The sequence below is a fragment of the Nerophis lumbriciformis genome, linkage group LG31 (genome assembly GCF_033978685.3).
Source record: "Nerophis lumbriciformis linkage group LG31, RoL_Nlum_v2.1, whole genome shotgun sequence".
Taxonomy (NCBI): Eukaryota; Metazoa; Chordata; class Actinopteri; order Syngnathiformes; family Syngnathidae; genus Nerophis; species Nerophis lumbriciformis.
The window spans coordinates 11053140-11076703 of NC_084578.2; the positions used below are offsets into that span (position 1 = coordinate 11053140).

The 23564-nt window shown below is 38.7% G+C and overlaps 1 protein-coding gene across 7 annotated transcripts in view; it reads left to right on the forward strand.

Annotated features, from left to right (window-relative positions):
- tns1b (tensin 1b) overlaps nt 1-23564 on the forward strand; it is a 391203-nt gene that overhangs the window by 76076 nt on the left and 291563 nt on the right. For all 7 annotated transcript variants that reach the window (XM_072912000.1, XM_061926568.2, XM_072911997.1 and 4 more), the window contains exon 2: nt 22884-22998. In XM_072912000.1, the coding sequence (XP_072768101.1) occupies nt 22884-22998 (115 nt within the window). The remainder of the gene's footprint in view (nt 1-22883; nt 22999-23564) is intronic.

Here is a 23564-nt window from a genome sequence, read left to right on the forward strand (position 1 = left end):
AGGCGACCCACAGGCCGGAAAAGTTTGTTAATGGTCATGGAGCTCTGTGTCTATACCCAATGGCTTCTGGGGTGGGTGGAGGACGCTTCCTACCAGAAGCCCACGATCACCTTCAGTTATTCTTGACATCCAAAATCGTGATTAAAATTAAATATAAAATTAATTGTGCAGCCCTACTCTGGACTTTCAGCTCTACTTGAGCGTTTTCTAAAAGACTCTTTTATTATTACTCACTCACTCTGTCTGCAGGCTGGTCCAGCCCATTACCACAGCGGTACAGAACAACCCATCCAGATACATTGACCTTGCAGAGTCAGAGTCACCTCGCTGGGCACTGTCCTCCCAAGTCTACCTGGACTATGACCATATGTTAGAACCTTTCTTAACCATCCTGTTAAGAGATGCGAGGTTGTGGAGGAATATTCCATTAAATTCTGCATATTGGTGGGTGAGGGTGGTTGGGATGAAACATCCATTTGTGGCATATTTAGAGCCAATCTTTGTTTTTCAAAGACGAGCTAGTGTCATAAGTTAAAACATCCACTCTGGAGAAGGCTGTTGCCTTAACTCCCAGTCTGGATAATCAGCTCCTACAGTACAGCAGGGACTTTTCTTCTTGCAACACTGAGACACATACCGGAACCCATGCATCCCCCAAGTGTTCATCCATCTCCTGCCCCAGGAACATAACTGGATGCAGCTGGCATTAATGAGCCCGTGTAGGTGGGGGGACTCGGGTACCAGCAGCAGATGACATCTGTATGTCTTCGTCTCTGCTTATATTGCGGCCAAATAGCCAGATACCTGGTTTGACCAAGCTCCTGACTGTTCTTTTTAAAGATAGGACAGTGTTCCCCCACTAACTCTTTGTCCTTTTGGGACAAAGATTTATTTTGTTAAACATCATTGTGTACCTCTTATTTAACTTAAAATTCAAGGCCCTTGTTCCAGGTTTTTTCTGTAGTCTGGTATCATTGCAAGTCATTAATAGATTGGTCCAAATCAGAAGTATATTTGCCACTCTCACTGTCTACAGTCAGCTATTCCTGTAAAAATGGAGCGCTGTGCGTTATTCTTTCGTTGGCTGACCCCTGCCAAATATAACTTTGTTGGTCCTGCTGAAGTGAAGGCACTGGCTGCAGAGCTACATCCTCACGACTAATAGGAACTTGGGCTTCATCCGGTTAGCTCAGGCTTAGGCTCCTTTCAAGTCAGGCACAGTTGGCCCTCTTCCTTGCCCGATTTAAATTTCACGCTAATCTATACCACTGGATCTAGGAATGGAAGCCAGAAGCCCTCGTCAGACTGTTCTGCCCTCCCAGTGAGGTTCAGCTATATTTCCATATACCTGTGGGAGGTAGAGTCTGGGCCCGCTGTCCCCTTGTTCCAGGGCCATCTCTACAATTCTTGGCACAACTCATATGCTGCCTTCTCTTCTTAACTGTTAACTGACCCACCGCCACAGGACCCCTGCACCCGACTCTCAACCCATTCTCCAAAAAGCTCCACCTTGATACTTTGGTCCATGTGTGGCAGAACATGCCATCGACCCCTAAGCCATGAAACCAACAGCCTTCAAGATTAATTTCGTTTACCACGTTTCTCCTTAAGCCTGTTGCATACAGGGATCCCAGCCCTATGGTCAATCGTCCTTCTCGGCTCATCAATGGACAGACAGCCTACACCATCAAGGGCGTTATGGATGTTAGAAGAAGGGGCAGGTGTTTCCAGTACCTGGTCAACTAGGAGTGGTAGGGTCCCGAGGAATGCTAGTGGATCTCCGACTTTCTGGTTTTGGCTCTGGGCTGTTTTAGACCTAGTATCTTTTTGAAATTCCCTCCTAGATGACTCTCCTCCATGGCTCCTGACTAAAGAGGCACAACATCAGTTTTGGCATTTTTTGCTACAAGTACTGTTCACCTTTACGTTTGCCTCCAATGTTTTGTATTGGCCCTCCTTTCAATATCAGCCCCATTTATTGATGTTAATTATAATAGTTATCTGCGATGAGGTGGCGACTTGTCCAGGGTGTGCCCCGCCTACCGTCCGAATGCAGCTGAGATAGGCTCCAGCACCCCCGCGACCCTGAAAGGGACAAGCGGTAGAAAAATAGATGGATGGATATAATAGTTATTTCTTGGTAACTGTATTTATTAATTAAGAATTAGGTACTCTGAGAGTTTATCTTTTACCACACGTTTTTTTTTGCTTGTATTTAGGCCTAGTGCAGCCCGCCAGCGTCTTCAATTTGGCCGGCAAGACTTCAGGAGTTCAAAAAGCATCAAACCGCGTAAAAATTAAATACAATTAATCTTAAATACCGTGTGGTTTCCGAATGCTACATATTTGCTTTCTTTCTGTGAAGGATGTGAGTAAATCTGATCAATTACCTTTGAAAGTACAGAATTTACTTATGACACAATCCAAACAACCTTCCCTAGTCATGGTGCAAAAAATAATAATAATGCAACTAACAACAAGGTCAACACACATGGTCACACATAGCACAACCTGCTCACGGAACATTGTAGATATTATGAAAAATGTCCAAACCATTAAAAAAAATAAATCTAATTTTCACCCATTTAAAACTGTTTGAGTGCATGATGGGAAAAATACAAAACACCCTCTCCACACTTATCCATGTTTGGTGCATTTTAGCTGCTTGATACTTCTGATCGATTACGGGACGGCGTGGCGCAGTGGGAGAGTGGCCGTGCGCAACCCGAGGGTCCCTGGTTCAATCCCCACCTAGTACCAAGCTCGTCATGTCCGTTGTGTCCTGAGCAAGACACTTCACCCTTGCTCCTGATGGGTGCTGGTTAGCGCCTTGCATGGCAGCTCCCGCCATCAGTGTGTGAATGTGTGTGTGAATGGGTAAATGTGGAAGTAGTGTCAAAGCGCTTTGAGTACCTTGAAGGTAGAAAAGCGCTATACAAGTACAACCCATTTATCATTTATTTATTATTTACAAATTTGCTTTCTTTTTGTGAAGGATGCGAGTAAATCAGATCAATGACTTTTGAAAGTACAGCATTTAGTTATGACACAATCTAAACAACCTTCCCTAGTCATGGTGCAAAAAATAATAATAATGCAACTAACAATAAGGTCAACACACATGGTCACACATAACACAACCTGCGCACCGAATGTTGTAGATATTATGAAAAATGTCCAAACCATTAAAAAAAAAAAAATCTAATTTTCACCCATTTAAATCTGTTTGAGTGCATGATGGGAAAAATGTAAAACACCCTCTCCACATGTATCCATGTTTGGTGCATTTTAGCTGCTTGATATATCTGATCGATTACAAATTTGCTTTCTTTTTGTGAAGGATGCAAGTAAATCAGATCAATGACCTTTGAAAGTACAGCATTTAGTTATGACACAATCTAAACAACCTTCCCTAGTCATGGTGCAAAAAATAATAATAATGCAACTAACAATAAGGTCAACACACATGGTCACACATAACACAACCTGCTCACTGAACTTTGTAAATATTATGAAAAATGTCCAAACCATTAAAAAAAAAAAAATCTAATTTACACCCATTTAAATCTGTTTGAGTGCATGATGGGAAAAATGTAAAACACCCTCTCCACACGTATCCATGTTTGGTGCATTTTAGCTGCTTGATATATCTGATCGATTACAAATTTGCTTTCTTTTTGTGAAGGATGCGAGTAAATCAGATCAATGACTTTTGAAAGTACAGCATTTAGTTATGACACAATCTAAACAACCTTCCCTAGTCATGGTGCAAAAAATAATAATAATGCAACTAACAATAAGGTCAACACACATGGTCACACATAACACAACCTGCGCACCGAATGTTGTAGATATTATGAAAAATGTCCAAACCATTAAAAAAAAAAAAATCTAATTTTCACCCATTTAAATCTGTTTGAGTGCATGATGGGAAAAATGTAAAACACCCTCTCCACACTTATCCATGTTTGGTGCATTTTAGCTTTTTGATATATCTGATCGATTACAAATTTGCTTTCTTTTTGTGAAGGATGCGAGTAAATCAGATCAATGACCTTTGAAAGTACAGCATTTAGTTATGACACAATCTAAACAACCTTCCCTAGTCATGGTGCAAAAAAAAAATAAAAAAATGCAACTAACAATAAGGTCAACACACATGGTCACACATAACACAACCTGCTCACCGAACGTTGTGGATATTATGAAAAACGTCAAAAAAAATAAAAATCTAATTTACACCCTTTTAAATCCGTTTGAGTGCATGATGGGAAAAATGTAAAACAACCTCTCCACACTTTGGTGCATTTTAGCTGCTTGATATTTCTGATTGATTACGAAACTTTAAGAAGGTTGTCACGGAAGTAAACAAGGTAGGAGTCAAACTTTCACATACTCTTAATATCCAATTATCGAATTATATTAGTTATATGTCCATCATATTAATATATGTACACCCACACAACATTTTTTTTTAGCCCAATGCGGCCCCCAAGTCAAAAAGTTTGGACCCAGGTTTTAGCCTATAATTTTGTCTAGACATGTCCGATAATGGCTTTTTTGCCGATATCCGATATTCAGATATTGTCCAACTCTTACTTACCGATTCCGATATCAACCGATACCGATATATACGGTCGTGGAATTAACACATTATTATGCCTAATTTTGTTGTGATGCCCCGCTGGATGCATTAAACAATGTAACAAGGTTTTCCAAAATAAATCAACTCAAGTTATGGAAAAAAAAATGCCAACATGGCACTGCCATATTTATTATTGAAGTCACAAAGTGCATTATTTTTCTTTAACATGCCTCAAAACAGCAGCTTGGAATTTGGGACATGAGGAGGTTGAGGTCGGAGGGAGTGTAGAGAGGGGGTGTATATTGTAGCGTCCCGGAAGAGTTAGTGCTGCAAGGGGTTCTGGGTATTTGTTCTGTTGTGTTTACGTTGTGTTACGGTGCGGATGTTCTCCCGAAATGTGTTTGTCATTCTTGCTTGGTGTGGGTTCACAGTGTGGCGCATATTTGTAACAGTGTTAAAGTTGTTTATACCCTCAATGTGACCTGTATGGCTGTTGACCAAGTATGCGTTGGATTAACTTGTGTGTGGCGCAAATATTATGTGACTGGGCCGGCACGTTGTTTGTACGGAGGAAAAGCGGACGTGACGACGGGACGCTATAGGCAGTGCCTTTAAGGCACGCCCCCAATAAAGTTGGCCGGGTGGAAATCGGGAGAAATTTGGGAGAATGTTTGCCCCGGGAGATTTTCGGGAGGGGCACTGAAATTCGGGAGTCTCCCGGGAAAATCGGGAGGGTTGGCAAGTATGACTGTGGCCGAAAATGCATTAATAATAACAGTGTTGAAGTTGTTTATACGGCCACCCTCAGTGTGACCTGTATGGCTGTTGACCAATTATGCAAAGCATTCACTTGTGTGTGTGAAAAACCGTAGATATTATGTGATTGGGCCGGGACTCAAAGGCAGTGCCTTTAAGGCACGCCCCCAATAATGGTGACTGGGCGGAAATCGGGAGGAATTCGGGAGAATGGTTGCCCAGGGAGATTTTCGGGAGGGGCACTGAAATTCGGGAGTCTCCCGGGAAAATCGGGAGGGTTGGCAAGTATGACTGTGGCCGAAAATGCATTAATAATAACAGTGTTGAAGTTGTTTATACGGCCACCCTCAGTGTGACCTGTATGGCCGTTGACCAAGTATGCAGGCATTCACTTGTGTGTGTGAAAAACCGTAGATATTATGTGATTGGGCCGGCACTCAAAGGCAGTGCCTTTAAGGCACGCCCCCAGTAATGTTGACTGGGCGGAAATCGGGAGGAATTCGGGAGAATGGTTGCCCCGGGAGATTTTCGGGAGGGGCACTGAAATTCGGGAGTCTCCCGGGAAAATCGGGAGGGTTGGCAAGTATGAATGGGAGACGCAACTGCTCTGTACTTCTCCCTACGTCCGTGTACCACTCCGTTTTAAAAAGTCATGAATTTTACTTTTTGTAACCAATACCGATAATTTCCGATATTACATTTTAAAGCCTTTATCGGGCGATAATATCGGCAGTCCGGTATTGTCGGACATCTCTAATTTTGTCCACTGTAGCTTTTGTTAGTTTTATCATGAAAAACTCGATTAATCGAACAAACTAATTGATAGATGACTCCGTTACTAAAAATAATTGACCGACCCAGTATGGACGTGCAACTGTCTTCATCCTGCGTGTGACTATGTGCGGATTATCATTTTCTGTTTTTTTACCCATGTGTGCTAATGACTGTGAGAGATTATGCATGCGTATCCAAGGGAAGAGTGTCTGTTCCCAGGAGCTGCAGTGCCTGAGCTCAGGGGGGGTATGCTTGCACCCTGACCCCAGCTTTGGGGTCCCGTCCGCCTGTTTGAAATCATTTCCTTCCTTTGTGGCTCATTCGAGCGCCTGAGGTGTGAGACATATGTAAAAAAAAAAAAAAGGTTCTCGCGAACTCCCGCAACAGGTCGAAACAAAAACATCGTCCGGGGGCTCGGATTGTTTATGAACGTGACCTAAGAGTTGCCTTAAACTCATTAATTGTGTGCGAGCCAGCACCCCCCGCACGGCTCCCCTGTCACTCCCCCAAAGCGACTCACCAGCTAACCCCCTAAACAATAAACAAACTCCTAGAGTGCCAGCTGCATTGCTGACGGTCGGAAACAATTATGGGCTCACAAAAGGAAACCTCATGCTATATTATCCAGCGCCATATTTACTTAGAATTTTCAGCTTAAACGTCTGAGCTTAGAAGAATAACAAAAAGACGAATGCCACCTTAACAAATTTTGTTTGGGCTGAAAACTGAAATCTAGATAAGATTAAATATCTCAAATAAGGGTGATATTTGCTTATTTTCTGTCTGATAAGATAATTCATCTCACTAAGCATGTTTATGTTAGAGTGTTTTACTTGTTTTAAAGGGGAACATTATCACAATTTCAGAAGGGTTAAAACCATTAAAAATCAGTTCCCAGTGGCTTATTTTATTTTTCAAAGTTTTTTTCAAAATTTTACCCATCACGCAATATCCCTAAAAAAAAGCTTCAAAGTGCTTGATTTTAACCATCGTTATATACACCCGTCCATTTTCCTGTAACGTCACACAGTGATGCCAATACAAACAACCATGGCGGATAGAACAGCAAGATATAGCGACATTAGCTCGGATTCAGACTCTGATTTCAGCGGCTTAACACTGTCTGATAAGATAATTACTAACAACTATGAACTAGGTTTACAGCATATGAAATACATTTGGCAACAACACGCACTTTGAGAGTGCAGACAGCCCATTTCAGGCGCGCTAAGAACATATATTTTTCCAGGATTTCAGCACTCAGGTTAACCATACCTAAATAGACACAAAATACTGCATTACACAAGACTACCCGAATGTACTCGAATGATTGAAAAAAGTAAATGTTTTTAAGCTAAATTATTGGTAAACACAGTTTATGTATAAAAATTTACGTAAAACCGCGAGTAATGAATAAAGTTTTCATCAATTAATATATTCTGTAGACATACCCTCATCCGCTCTCTTTTCCTGAAAGCTGATCTGTCCAGTTTTGGAGTTGATGTCTCTTGATCATCTTCGGTGGCATAAGGGACGGTGTGAGCCAAGACATCCAGGGGGTTTAGCTCGCTCGTCTGCGGGAACAAACTGCCGCCATTGCTTGCCGTGCTACCAAGGGCCTTTGTCCCTGAATTGCTCACACACTCCGGCAGATTCAATGGGGGTCTGGCGGCAGATTTCTTTGACTTTATCGTTGGAAATGCATCTGCTTTGAGTGTCGCAGGATATCCACACATTCTTGCCATCTCTGTCGTAGCATAGCTTTTGTCGGTAAAGTGTGCGGAACAAACGACTGACCATTTCGTCGGCTTTCCCCACACCCTCGTATTTTGAACAAATTTCGTCCAATTTCTTGCCACTTCCGCATCTTTGGGCCACTGGTGCAACTTGAATCTGTCCCTGTTCGTGTTGTTACACCCTCCGACATTTCACCGACGAAAGTGAGAAAATGGCGGATTGCTTCCCGATGTGACGTCACGTATTCTATTATTCGCTCCGAGAGCCAATAATAGAAAGGCGTTTAATTCGCCAAAATTCACCCATTTAGAGTTCAGAAATCGGTTAAAAAAAATATATGGTCTTTTTTCTGCAACATCAAGGTATATATTGACGCTTACATAGGTCTGGTGATAATGTTCCCCTTTAAGGGTTTTGGTCCTAAATGATCTCAGTAAGATATTACAGCTTGTTGCTGAGATTTGATGACCTATATTGAGTAAAACATGCTTGAAACTAGAATATCAACTGTTGCAAAGCTGTGTCATCAACACTCACAAGTATAAAACTACTTTTTTTAAAGTGATCATTTCTTATTTCAAGCATCCATCCATCCATCCATCCATTTTCTATCGCTTATTCCCTTTGGGGTCGCGGGGGGCGCTGGAGCCTATCTCAGCTACAATCGGGCGGAAGGCGGGGTACACCCTGGACAAGTCGCCATCTCATCGCAGGGCCAACACAGATAGACAGACAACATTCACACTCACATCCACACACTAGGGACCATTTAGTGTTGCCAATCAACTTATCCCCAGGTGCATGTCTTTGGAAGTGGGAGGAAGCCGGAGTACCCGGAGGGAACCCACGCAGTCACGGGGAGAACATGCAAACTCCACACAGAAAGATCCCGAGCCCGGGATTGAACCCAAGACTACTCAGGACCTTCGTATTGTGAGGCAGATGCACTAACCAAGCATGGAAAAAAAAATCATGACTTTGACACAATTTTGTCTGATAATTAAAACAGATGACAGCCAAATTGCTGTTTTATTTTCAATGAAACAATAGAAAATACGTACTCAAAAAGTAGTACAGTTGGCACAGTACAGTAAACTGACAGTTAATATTTAAACAGTTAACATGTGACATTTCTAACAATTTGGAACAGAAATAGTTCATGGACATTCAGATAAATTCTTCAAAATTACAATTAAAAAGAGCACGCACTTGGCGCGATGATGTCATGTTATCGATGGAAAAATGCATTTTTAGACAATATGATTTGCCTGAGCGGCTAGGAGACCCCGAGAGTAACAAGCGGTTGCCTTGTTGCCTTTCCATTAAGAACAATACATTCGTTTTAGTATAAGTTTGCTGATTTCAAGAAATGTAATGCCTTTTGTCAATTTGTTCTGGGCCAAAATAAATTGGCCCTTTGAAACATATCTTTGTCTTTGTGTGTTGTATGTAGAGCACATTTTTTGTGTGTTGTATGTAGACCACATTGTGTGTGTGTTGTATGTAGAGCACATTGTTTGTGTGTTGTATGTAGACCACATTGCTTAGCAGAGTTGAGTGATGCAAATGCATGTCAAGTTGATCAACAGATTGTATTATTCTCCAGTGCAATAACAGTACTGAAATGAAGGCTAAAAGGGCATTAATGGGAGATTTAAAAAAAAAAAGAAGAAAAAAGAAGTATCTAAATAGTTACTTTTCACAGTAACGCATTAACTGAGTTAGTAACTGAGTTTCTTTTGAAATAAAGTAACTAGTAACTGTTACTAGTTACTGATTTTCAGTAACCAACCCAACACTGGGTGTCAAATTATATACATACATATATATATATATATATATATATATATATATATATATATATATATATATATATATATATATATATATATATATATATATATATATATATATATTTATATATATATATATATTTATATATATATATGTATATATATATATATATATATATATATATATATATATATATATATATATATATATATATATATATATATATATATATAGAGAGGGGGGGGGGGGGGGGGGTTACCCACATATGCGGTCCTCTCCAAGGTTTCTCATAGTCATTCACATCGACGTCCCACTGGGGTGAGTTTTTCCTTGCCCTTATGTGGGCTCTGTACCGAGGATGTCGTTGTGGCTTGTGCAGCCCTTTGAGACACTTGTGATTTAGGGCTATATAAATAAACATTGATTGATTGATAATTCCAAGCGCATATCATTATGTCAAGATAATGGCACTAGCATGTACTTAATTTAAGAATATTTTTTCAACATATTGAGCAACCAAGCTACCAAGAAAAGTGCACTTGTTATTAGTGAGAATATACTTATTTTAAGGTATTTTGGGGTTCATTGAGGTTAGCTAATTTTACTTGTTTTGGAAAGTCTTGACAAGCCAAATTTTTTTGTTCTATTGGCAGATAATTTTGCTTAGTTCAAGTAAAATACCCCTCATTTTTGTATTTTTTTTTCTTGTTTTTGAACACTGACTTTTTGCAGTGTAAGAAAATGCCTAACTAGGACAAGTCACACTGCAAAAAGTCAGTGTTCAAAAACAAGTAAAAACAAAACAAAAATGAGGGGTATTTTATTTGAGCTAAGCAAAATTATCTGCCAATAGAACAAGAAAATTTGGCTTGTCAAGACTTTCCAAAACAAGTAAAATTAGCTAACCTCAATGAACCCAAAAATACCTTAAAATAAGTATATTCTCACTAATAACAAGTGCACTACTATACGAGTACGTATTTTCTATTGTTTCATTGAAAATAAAACAGCAAAGTCCATTTGGCTGTCATCTGCTTTAATTATGAGACACAATTGTGTCAAAGTCATGATTTTTTTTTTCATGCTTAAAATAAGAAATTATTACTTTAAAAAAAAGTAGTTTTATACTTGTGAGTGTTGATGACACAGCTTTGCAACACTTGATATTCTAGTTTCAAGCATGTTTTACTCAATATAGGTCATCAAATCTCTGGCTGTAATATCTTACTGAGATCATTTAGGACCAAAACCCTTAAAACAAGTAAAACACTCTAACATAAAATCTGCTTAGTGAGAAGAATTGTGGGCTATGAACTGAGGATGTCGTTGTGGCTTGTGCAGCCCTTTGAGACACTTGTGATTTAGGGCTATATCAGGGGTCGGCAACTCGCGGCTCTTTAGTGCCGCCCTAGTGGCTCTCTGGAGCGTTTTCAAAAATGAATGAAAAATGGAAAAAGTTGAGGGGAAAAAAATATATTTTTTGTTTTAATATGGTTTCTGTAGGAGGACAAACATGACACAAACCTCCCTAATTGTTATAAAGCACACTGTTTGTATTAAACATGCTTCACTGATTAGAGTATTTGGCGAGCGCCGTTTTGTCCCACTAATTTTGGCAGTCCTTGAACTCACCTTAGTTTGTTTACATGTATATCTTTCTGCGACTTTCTAGGACGTGTTTTATGCCACTTCTTTTTCTGTCTCGTGTTGTCCACCAAACTTTTAACGTTGTGCATGAATCCACAAAGGTGAGTTTTGTTGATGTTATTGACTTGTGTGGAGTGCTAATCAGACATATTTGGTCACTGCATGACTGCGAGCTAATCGATGCTAACATGCTATTTAGGCTAGCTATATGTACATATTGCATAATTATGCCTCATTTGTAGCTATATTTGAGCTTATTTAGTTTCCTTTAAGTCATATTAATTCAATGTATATCTCATGACACACTATCTGTATGTAATATGGCTTTTAATTATTTGCGGCTCCAGACAGATTTGTTTTTGTATTTTTGGTCCAATAAGGCTCTTTCAACATTTTGGGTTGCCGACCCCTGGTTTATACATAGCACAAAGCAAAAAAAACCTTTGTATACATTGTTATATCATTTAAAATTTCAAAAAAATTTTGCGGCTCCCATTGTTGTCTATAATTTGTGAAACTGGTCAAAATGGCTCTTTGTCTGGTAAAGGTTGCCGACCCCTGGGCTATATAAATAAACATTGATTGATTGATTGATTGAAGAATTATCTTATCAGACAGAAAATAAGCAAATATCACCCATATTTGAGATATTTAATCTTACTTAGATTTCAGTTTTTGCAGTGCATGTACTTAGTATACCTCCTACTGGGTCTATGACTATGGCTTTGAAGTCTGTTAAATAGAGTGAAATATTTCAAAAACGTAAAACTCTTCACCATGCCAGTGCAGTTTGTTCCTAATAGGACTGGAAAGTTAAGAAAGTATACCTTAGACTTGAGCCAAAATTAAAGACTGATCTCTCTTGGGTTTTATTTTTTTTTATGTGCATTGGTTTGCATTATTTTGGCTGACCGCAGGTTCCATGACAACTTGTTCAATATAGAAGGGAGGGAAGCCACCACGTTAATCTGTTCATGCTTTCTTGCCCCAAAACAAAGGGCACATTTGCATGACAACAACCAAGTAAAAACGGTCAAGTTTCTCCGAAGTCTCACTTTGTCAAAACAATTCCCTTTCACATTATTGCAAAATTGTCCGAAGACCTTGTAATAATACATATTGCTTGTCTTTAAAAACAAACAATATTTTGAGTACTTTTTGTTGGCCTAGTATAGGCCTGGGCAATTATTTTGACTCGGTGGGCCAAATTTGTAGAAGAAAATGTGTCTGGTGGCCGGTTTATCTATTTTAAAGAACACTGTCATTGTCCTGTTGGAACACCCAACTGCGCCCAAGACCCAACCTCCGGGCTGATGATTTTAGGTTGTCCTGAAGAACTTGGAGGTAATCCTCCGTTTTCATTGTCCCATTTACTCTCTGTAAAGCACCAGTTCCATTGGCAGCAAAACAGGCCCAGAGCATAATACTACCACCACCATGCTTGATGGTAGGAATGGTGTTCCTGGGATTAAAGGCCTCACCTTTTCTCCTCCAAACATATTGCTGGGTATTGTGGCCAGACAGCTCATTTTTTGTTTCATCTGACATCACATGGACAAAGATAAAACCTTCTGGAGGAAAGTTATGTGGTTTTGACCACCATTACATGTTATGTAGACCACAAGGAAGTGTTTTACATTAATAAAAAAAATAAAAAATATGACCCCTTTAATGCGCCCTATAATCCGGTGCACCTTTTGTGTGAAAATAGACCTGACTAGACCCGCTCATCAGCAGTGCGCCTTGTAATCCTATGGTCTGGAAAATACGGTATATAGCCACCCATATGAGTAAGTGTTGTAATTGCACATTTTGTTGGACAAATACACTATTATGGGCAGCCATTGTTGTTTTGGCTGTGAAACACATGCATGCCTAGACTGAGCACTTCACACTTGCAATGCAATAGTTTATTTTTTTCAAAAACTCCCCACAGAAATGGTGTCATCTCAACAGCCCCAAATAGCTAAAAAACAAAAACAAAACATATATTCCGCCATTTCCTTGTAAATGCCCCTATAGTGTTATCCTAATAACTGGACCATTAAGGCTTCTTAGAATAGAATAGAATAGAATAGAATAGAAAGTACTTTATTGATCCCTGGGGGAAATTCAGCACCACAGATCGCTCACAATAGACAATAAACACTTAGGTATTTTTTACATGTGAATAATATAAATACAGTCTATTATACAGCATTATTCACATGTGAATAATATAAATACAGTCTATTATACAGCATTATTAACATGTGAATAATATAAATACAATCTATTATACAGCATTATTCACATGTAAATAATATAAATACAGTCTATTATACAGCATTATTCACATGTTAATAATATAAATACAGTCTATTTTACAGCATTATTCATATGTGAATAATATAAATACAGTCTATTATAAAGCATTATTCACATGTGAATAATATAAATACTGTCTAATATACAGCATTATTCACATGTGAATAATGTAAATACAGTTTATTTTACAGCATTATTCACATGTGAATAATATAAATACTGTCTAATATACAGCATTATTCACATGTGAATAATATAAATACAGTCTATTATACAGCATTATTCACATGTGAATAATATAAATACTGTCTAATATACAGCATTATTCACATGTGAATAATATAAATACAGTCTATTATACAGCATTATTCACATGTGAATAGTATAAATACAGTCTATTATACAGCATTATTCACATGTGAATAATATAAATATAGTCTATTATACAGCATTATTCACATGTGAATAGTATAAATACAGTCTATTATTCAGCATTATTCACATGTGAATAATATAAATACAGTCTATTATACAGCATTATTCACATGTGAATAGTATAAATACAGTCTATTATAAAGCATTATTCACATGTGAATAATGTAAATACAGCCTATTATAAAGCATTATTCACATGTGAATCATGTAAACACAGTCTATTATAAAGCATTATTCACATGTGAATAATATAAATACAGTCTATTATACAACATTATTCACGTGTGAATAATATAAATACAGTCTATTATACAGCATTATTCACGTGTGAATAATATAAATACAGTCTATTATACAGCATTATTCACGTGTGAATAATATAAATACAGTCTATTATACAGCATTATTCACATGTGAATAATGTAAATACAGTCTATTATACAGCATTATTCACATGTGAATAATATAAATACAGTCTATTATACAGCATTATTCACATGTGAATAATGTAAATACAGTCTATTATACAGCATTATTCACATGTGAATAATATAAATACAGTCTATTATACAGCATTATTCACATGTGAATAATATAAATACAGTCTATTATACAGCATTATTCACATGTGAATAATATAAATACAGTCTATTATACAGCATTATTCACATGTGAATAATATAAATACTGTCTAATATACAGCATTATTCACATGTGAATAATATAAATACAGTCTATTATACAGCATTATTCACATGTGAATAGTATAAATACAGTCTATTATAAAGCATTATTCACATGTGAATAATGTAAATACAGCCTATTATAAAGCATTATTCACATGTGAATCATGTAAACACAGTCTATTATAAAGCATTATTCACATGTGAATAATATAAATACAGTCTATTATACAACATTATTCATGTGTGAATAATATGAATACAGTCTATTATACAGCATTATTCACATGTGAATAATGTAAATACAGTCTATTATAAAGCATTATTCACATGTGAATAATGTAAATACAGTCTATTATACAGCATTATTCACATGTGAATAATATAAATACAGTCTATTATACAGCATTATTCACATGTGAATAATATAAATACAGTCTATTATACATTCCAGTACAGTCAAAAAGGAACACATGCATTATGCAGTCTACAATATACTTATCACCTCATCTAAATCCACAGCTATGATACCAACCCAGTAGTTGCCAAACAAAGTCCATGGCATGCACAGAAGGTAACTTCATGGAGGGATGCCAGGCGGAGACCTCCATTCTTTCCTATAACGTCCCTTTCTTGCCAGCACGGTGCATCCAGCGCAGCCATGACTGCTATTCCCGCCAAACTAGATTAAGCTAATCATGTTATGCAGCGATAGCGAGGAGGCCGGAATGAAGGGTTGGCTGTCCTGCTGTTGCCATGTGGCCCTCAAATACAAACAGTGAGCTGTCACATAGAGCTTGAGCAACACCAGGGGTTGCATCATTTGATTACTTAAACCTCCACGTGAACTTCGGCCTTTTGGCTTTCTATAAATAAAGATGAGTTTTCAGATTTCAAAAATATTCGACTACGTCTGTGTTGCGGTCTGGAAACTTGAAAAAACGAACACTTAATATTTTTATCTATCTATCTATCTATCTATCTATCTATCTATCTATCTATCTATCTATCTATCTATCTATCTATCTATTAAACAATACAAATATTTAATCGCAATTAATTGCAGGTTATTCATAATAACACAAAATTAATTGCGACTAATCGCAGATAAATACAAAATTATGTTGTTTTAAAACAGCTAAACACAAAAAGGATATACACATTCTTTTAATAAAAATGAAAAAAGTGCTTTGGCGTCATGCCAGATTGTGTATTTTGTAGGAACACATAATTTGTATTCCGGCTGTAGGAGCACTTGCATTCAGAGGGGGAGCTACGCCAAGTCGAGATACCAGTTTAATGCATTCATAACACACAATTTGGACTAATATGGTCATGCTTGGATTGTCAAAGATGTTTGGTAAATTTCTACCCGAATAAATGCTTCTGATATTTTGTACATTTTGTGTTGTACACGTTAAAGGTATTCATATCGCTGCATGGCAATGTTTTAACCATCTCTATTTATTCATAAACATTTAATATTCAGCCTGCTAAACATTATGTAATTGCGGACTATCAATCAGAACATGTTATACAAATAATTTACACTTTATTTTAATATGCTATAAAACATTTATTTAGGTAGAAATATCACAGATTACATTATATTACATTCTTTCCCATTCTTGCTTGATGTAAAGCTTAAGTTGTTCTACAGTCCGGGGTCTCCGTTGTGGTATTTTAGGTTTCATATTGCACCACACATTTTCAATGGGAGACAGGTCTCAGCGTGGCTTTTACTATGAAGCCACGCTGTTGTAACATGTGGCTTGGCGTTGTCTTACTGAAATAAGCAGGGGCGTCCATGATAATGTTGCTTGGATGGCAACATATGTTGCTCCAAAACCTGTATGTACCTTTCAGCATTAATGGCGCCTTCACAGATGTGTAAGTTACCCATGCCTTGGGCACTAATACACCCCCATACCATCACAGATGCTGGCTTTTGACTTTGCGCCTATAACAATCCGGATGGTTGTTTTCCTCTTTGGTCCGGAGGACACAACGTCCACAGTTTCCAAAAACAATTTGAAATGTGGACTCGTCAGACCACAGAACACTTTTCCACATTGCATCAGTCCATTTTAGATGAGTTCAGGCCCAGCGAAGCCGGGAGCGTTTCTGGGTGTTGTTGATAAATGGCTTTCGCTTTCCATAGTAGAGTTTTAACTTGTACTTACAGATGTAGCGACAAACTGTAGTTACTGACAGGGGTTTTCTGAAGTGTTTCTGAGCCCATGTGGTGATATCCTTTACACACTCATGTCGGTTTTCAATGCAGTACCGCCTGAGGGATCGAAGATTCGTAATATCATCGCTTACGTGCAGTGATTTCTCCAGATTCTCTGAACCTTTTGATGATATTACGGAGCGTAGACGGTGAAATCCCTAAATTCCTTGCAATAGCTCGTCGAGAAATGTTGTTCTTAAACCGTTGGACAATTTGCTCACGCATTTGTTCACAAAGTGGTGACCCTCGCCCCATCCCAATAAGTGTTTGATGAGCATTCCTCAACTTTCTCAGTCTGTTTTTCCGCTTGTGCCAGATTTTTTTAAACATGTTGCAGGCTTCAAATTCCAAATGAGCTAATATTGGCAAAAAATTTAGTTTTCCAGTTCGTACGTTAAGTATCTTTCCTTTGCATTCAATTGAATATAAGTTGAAAAGGATTTGCAAATCATTGTATTCTGTTTTTATTTACGATTTACACAACGTGCCAACTTCACTGGTTTTGGGGTTTGTATATACATACATACATATATGTACCTATATCTTTGACAAATGATGATTATGATCATAATGTGAGACAACTTTTCATTGTTTTGGTAGTTAGACTGGATTTGACGCATCACGCTATTATTGTGAAGCCGGAATGTGATCGGTGATTTATACTCAATCGCTGTCATAGTTCATCCCAAAAGAGGTTTGCTAGGGTTGAGGTCAGGACTCTCAAGTTCTTTCACACCCAACTCATCCATGCATGCATTACATTTGAGCCCTAAACAGAACTTCAAAATTACATTGCACTTTTTCACACATTTTTTCAGGACTAATACCTGCCTGGTGTTTGGATACGGGTCTATGCTTTGGTGGAGAATGCATTCTTTAAAAGTCCATGCTCCCCTCGTGGAAGCCGTCATGATCACTTCATGATGTTCTTCTTAGACCTAAATTGCCAACAAAGGAGATAATAGATCAATGTTTTTGCAGACCGAAGTAGTAGAGTGGGCTTAATTGGGTAGATTGCTTTCTCGGAATCAAAAATTGGGTTCCCGTGTTGGACTTAAACCAATTTGGAACCTTGGTCTTTCCTTGCTGGGGAGAAAAACCCATTTGGCCAGAAGAAAAATAATAGATGTAATATGGTAAGTCTTGCAAGTCTGACATCTTCCACATCCGTCCTTCCTTTCTGTTGAATCAGTTCTCTCTTCAGAAGTCATTGAAGTGTTAATACTGTTGTTACCTTCCCCAGAACGACACATTACTTGGTAGAGTAGGTCCATCTGGACAAACATGTTAGACATTAGTGGTCTCACGGGTTCTGGGGTTGGTTGCTAGAAGGGTGATGTGGTTGTGGTCTCGAGGTGATGTTCCTGTGAGAAGTTCTTCAATATGCCGGATTGCGACTATTAGGTCTGTCGAGCTTGCAGAGTAGTTAAAGGGGAACATTATCACAATTTCAGAAGGGTTAAAACCATTAAAAATCAGTTCCCAGTGGCTTATTTTATTTTTCGAAGTTTTTTTCAAAATATTACCCATCACGCAATATCCCTAAAAAAAGCTTCAAAGTGCCTGATTTTAACCATCGTTATATACACCCGTCCATTTTCCTGTGACGTCACAAAGTGATGCCAATACATACAAACATGGCGCATAGAACAGCAAGCTATAGCGACATTAGCTCGGATTCAGACTCGGATTTCAGCGGCTTAAGCGATTCAACAGATTACGCATGTATTGAAACGGATGGTTGTAGTGTGGAGGCAGGTAGCGAAAACGAAATTGAAGAAGAAACTGAAGCTATTGAGCCATATCGTTTTGAACCGTATGCAAGCGAAACCGACGAAAACGACACGACAGCCAGCGACACGGGAGAAAGCGAGGACGAATTCGGCGATCGCCTTCTAACCAACGATTGGTATGTGTTTGTTTGGCATTAAAGGAAACTAACAACTATGAACTAGGTTTACAGCATATGAAATACATTTGAGAGTGCAGACAGCCCAGTTTTCATCAATTAATATATTCTGTAGACATACCCTCATCCTCTCTCTTTTCCTAAAAGCTGATCTGTCCAGTTTTGGAGTTGATGTCAGCAGGCCAGGGAAGCTAGGGTCGATAGGGGGTTTAGCTCGCTCGTCTGCGGGAACAAACTGCCGCCATTTCTTGCCGTGCTACCGAGGTCCTTTGTCCCTGAATTGCTCACACACTCCGGCAGATTCAATGGGGGTCTGGCGGCAGATTTCTTTGACTTTATCGTTGGAAATGCATCTGCTTTGAGTGTCGCAGGATATCCACACATTCTTGCCATCACTGTCGTAGCATAGCTTTCGTCGGTAAAGTGTGCGGAACAAACGTCCAATCTCTTGCCACTATCGCATCTTTGGGCCACTGGTGCAACTTGAATCCGTCCCTGTTCGTGTTGTTACACCCTCCGACAACACACCGACGAGGCATGATGTCTCCAAGGTACGGAAAACAGTCGAAAAAACGGAAAATAACAGAGCTGATTTGACTCGGTGTTTGAGAAAATTGCGGATTGCTTCCCGGTGTGACGTCATCGCTCCGAGAGCGAATACTAGAAAGGCGTTTATTTCGCCAAAATTCACCCATTTAGAGTTCGGAAATCGGTTAAAAAAAAATATGGTCTTTTTTCTGCAACATCAAGGTATACATTGACGCTTACATAGGTCTGGTGATAATGTTCCCCTTTAATACTGTTGTTTCCTTCCCCAGAACGACACATTACTTGGTAGAGTAGGTCCATCTGGACAAACATGTTAGACATTAGTGGTCTCACAGGTTCTGGGGTTGGTTGCTAGAAGGGTGACGTGGTTGTGGTCTCGAGGTGATGTTCCTGTGAGAAGTTCTTCAATATGTCGGATTGCGACTATTAGGTCTGTCGAGCTTGCAGAGTAGTTAATAAAAGCCATATGTCCTGGCACTTGACTTGTGTAAATAATCTGTATACAGCTGCAGATTTAATACAAACATTCAACAATGTTCCTCAAGGTGCCTCTTTTATTGTTGATCGAGTGCCACCAAAGTGATTGATTTGGTGTTTTTCCCAGCATAATGGCTACAAAATAATTATTTGGTTAACTTATTTCTCAAGTCAAAGTGGGGACCGCAGACCACAGAAATAATGTTGGTCCTGACTGAGTGGCAAAGAACAAACACAGGTTTCTCGAAAAATAAAACAGTTGAGCCCCTAAATCAGGGGTCGGCAACCCGCGGCTCTAGAGCCGCATGAGGCTCTTTAGCGCCGCCCTAGTGGCTCTCTGGAGCTTTTTCAAAAATGTATGAAAAATGGAAAAAGATGAGGGGGAAAAATATATTTTTTGTTTTAATATGGTTCCTGTGGGAGGACAAACATGACACAAACCTCCCTAATTGTTATAAAGCACAGTGTTTATATTAAACATGCTTCACTGATTCGAGTATTTGGCGAGCGCCGTTTTGTCCTACTAATTTTGGCGGTCCTTGAACTCACAGTAGTTTGTTGACATGTATATCTTTCTCCGACTTTCTAGGACGTGTTTTATGCCACTTCTTTTTCTGTCTCATTTTGTCCACCAAACTTTTAAGGTTGTGCATGAAAGGTGAGTTTTGTTGATGTTATTGACTTGTGTGGAGTGCTAATCAGACATATTTGGTCACTGCATGACTGCAAGCTAATCGATGCTAACATGCTATTTAGGCTAGCTATATGTACATATTGCATCATTATGCCTCATTTGTAGGTATATTTGAGGTCATTTAGTTTCCTTTAAGTCCTCTTAATTCAATTTATATCTCATGACACACTATCTGTATGTAATATGGCTTTTATTTTATTGCGGCTCCAGACAGATTTGTTTTTGTATTTTAGGTTCAATGTGGCTCTTTCAACATTTTGGGTTGCCGACCCCTGACCTAAATAATTGTGGAGGGATGTAACAATATAAAAACATTTCATATCACGGTTATCATTATTATCATGGTATTGTTGAATGTGCCCAAAAAGTAATTACCGTATTATTATTATCATTATACTATAAAGCGCACCGGGATATAAGCCGCACCCACTACATTTTTTAAGAAAAATATATATTTTTCCATATATTAGCCGCAGATATATACATTGTGAAATGACTTAAATACACAGAAATATTTTGTAAATGTTTATGTACATACCTTAAATAAACTAAAATAATTGTATTTACCGAAACGCGAATGACCACAGTTTGGACACCCCTCGTTTATAGATTCACCATTATTATTAGTTTTGAAGCCGAAAAACGTCTAATCTCCCTCTTTGGTCTTCACACGGTTTCTGCTTGTAAGTGCTCTGTGTGTGTGTGTTGACTTACATGCGCCTCGGCTCGTATTACCAGCAATGTCAAACACGGCGCACCATCAGGCACATGAAATATAAACGTACTAGATATTTTTAAAGGCAGTATAGTACATACTTGCCAACCCTCCCGGATTTTCCAGGAGACTCCCGAAATTCAGCGCCTCTCCCGAAAACCTCCCGGGACAAGTTTTCTCCCGAAAATCTCCCGAAATTCAGGCGGAGCTGGAGGCCACGCCCCCTCCAGCTCCATGCGGACCTGAGTCTGCTTTCCCACAATATAAAGAACGTCTACAGTAAAGTAGTCCGTCTGCCGTAAACAGCAATGTTGTGACACTCTTAAACAGGACAATACTGCCATCTAGTGCATTTGATGAAAACACTTTTGTGCGTGCCACACAGCAATGCATAATCAGAGAGGGTGTTCATCATGGTTAGAAAGATAGTGACAGAATAGAACAAGGATGGACAATTCAACCCTTAACTCAACAATGAGTAGATGAGTGTTATGTGTGTGTATATGTGTAAATAAATGAACACTGAAATTCAAGTATTTATTTTATTTATATATATATATATGTATATATATATATATATATATATATATATATATATATATATATATATATAGCTAGAATTCACTGAAAGTCAATTATTTCTTATATATATATATATATATATATATATATATATATATATATATATATATATATATATATATATATATATATATATATGTATGTATATATATCCATCCATCATCCATTTATTTTCTACCGCTTGTATATATATATATATATATATATATATATATATATATGTATGTATGTAATGTTGTAACAAATAATATTTCTATTAAATAGGCTTTACTTTGCATTTTAATTAACGTGGGATTACTTTTTTTTTTTTTTTTTCTCCAACATTTGTGGCACTGGCGTGGCGCCCCCTGATGGACGGCGCCCTTAGCATTTGCCTATACGGCCTATGCCACGGGCCGGCCCTGATATAAATACTTGACTTGGTGAATTCTAGCTGTAAATATACTCCTCCCCTCTTAACCACGCCCCCAACCACGCCTCTTAACCACGCCCCCAACCACGCCCCCGCCCCAACCACCAAGACACTTCACCCTCCCGCCATCAGTGTGTGAATGGGTGAATGTGGAAATAGTGCCAAAGCGCTTTGAGTTCCTTAAAAAGGTAGAAAAGTACAACCCATTTACCAAAACTGTAAGGAGAGGACAAAAATAATGCAATAAATAATTTATCATGTCAACTGTCAACTTTATTGTCAATTCTTCACATGTACAAGACATACACGGAATCGAAATGATTGGTTCAATTGAGAACCATTTGAAGAATATTTATGGCTTTTAAACATTTCTGTGTGTGTAATGTTCTGTACGAGGAATGGCTTCGGGGTGAAGCTTTCCGTGGATGTATGTGATTTATGTGTGTAGCCAGGTGTTCGTATGTTCATGACATATGCTGATTGCCCAAAATGAACCTCTTACAACATCTGTCCGAAACAAACCCTACCATCTGGACTTCATGAAGTAACAGCCTTTTTTAACACTCACATGCCACTTTGTTTTTCTTTGTGCAGCCAGAAGAATTGGAGGCTTTGCATTCCCATACCTTCCGGGAGAAGACTTTCAAGAAGGCCAAGCACTGCAGCGTTTGCAAACAGACCATCGGCCATGACGGACTCATCTGCAGAGGTCAGTCACTTAAATTCTGAAAATTAGCAACACTTGCAATTTAGTTATTTTTTTTAACTGAGTTCGGGTGGTTGGGAAAACATTCTATTTAAACCTGTTACTTGGGTCATTAGTGGTCATTAGTAGTTCTCATAGTTAACTGTACACAGCTAGCCCGACTTCCCTGGACAAGGCCCTGTGAATGAACTACTGTAGACCACACTTCAGAGCCAACGGATCACATAGTGGACTTCTGCACAGCTGTCACGGTCATGCTTCCATTAGCCCCCGTTTCCAAGAACTGCAGCGGCACGACTCTGCGTCCTTCCTGGTTGACCAGGGCAACCACCCAAGCGTTTTGGTATTTGGTATCCGCAGTCACTGTCACAGCTTGTGGCCGTAGGTGAGCGTAGAAACAGGACTACACCACGAGTGTCGAGTACAGTGACTGCCTTTCTGCAGACGCTACTCCGATTCATCTGTCGATCTCATGATGCAGATCCCTTAGGGCAGGGGTCGGCAACCTTTACCAGTCAAAGAGCCATTTTGACCAGTTTCACAAATTTTAGAAAACAATGGGAGCCGCA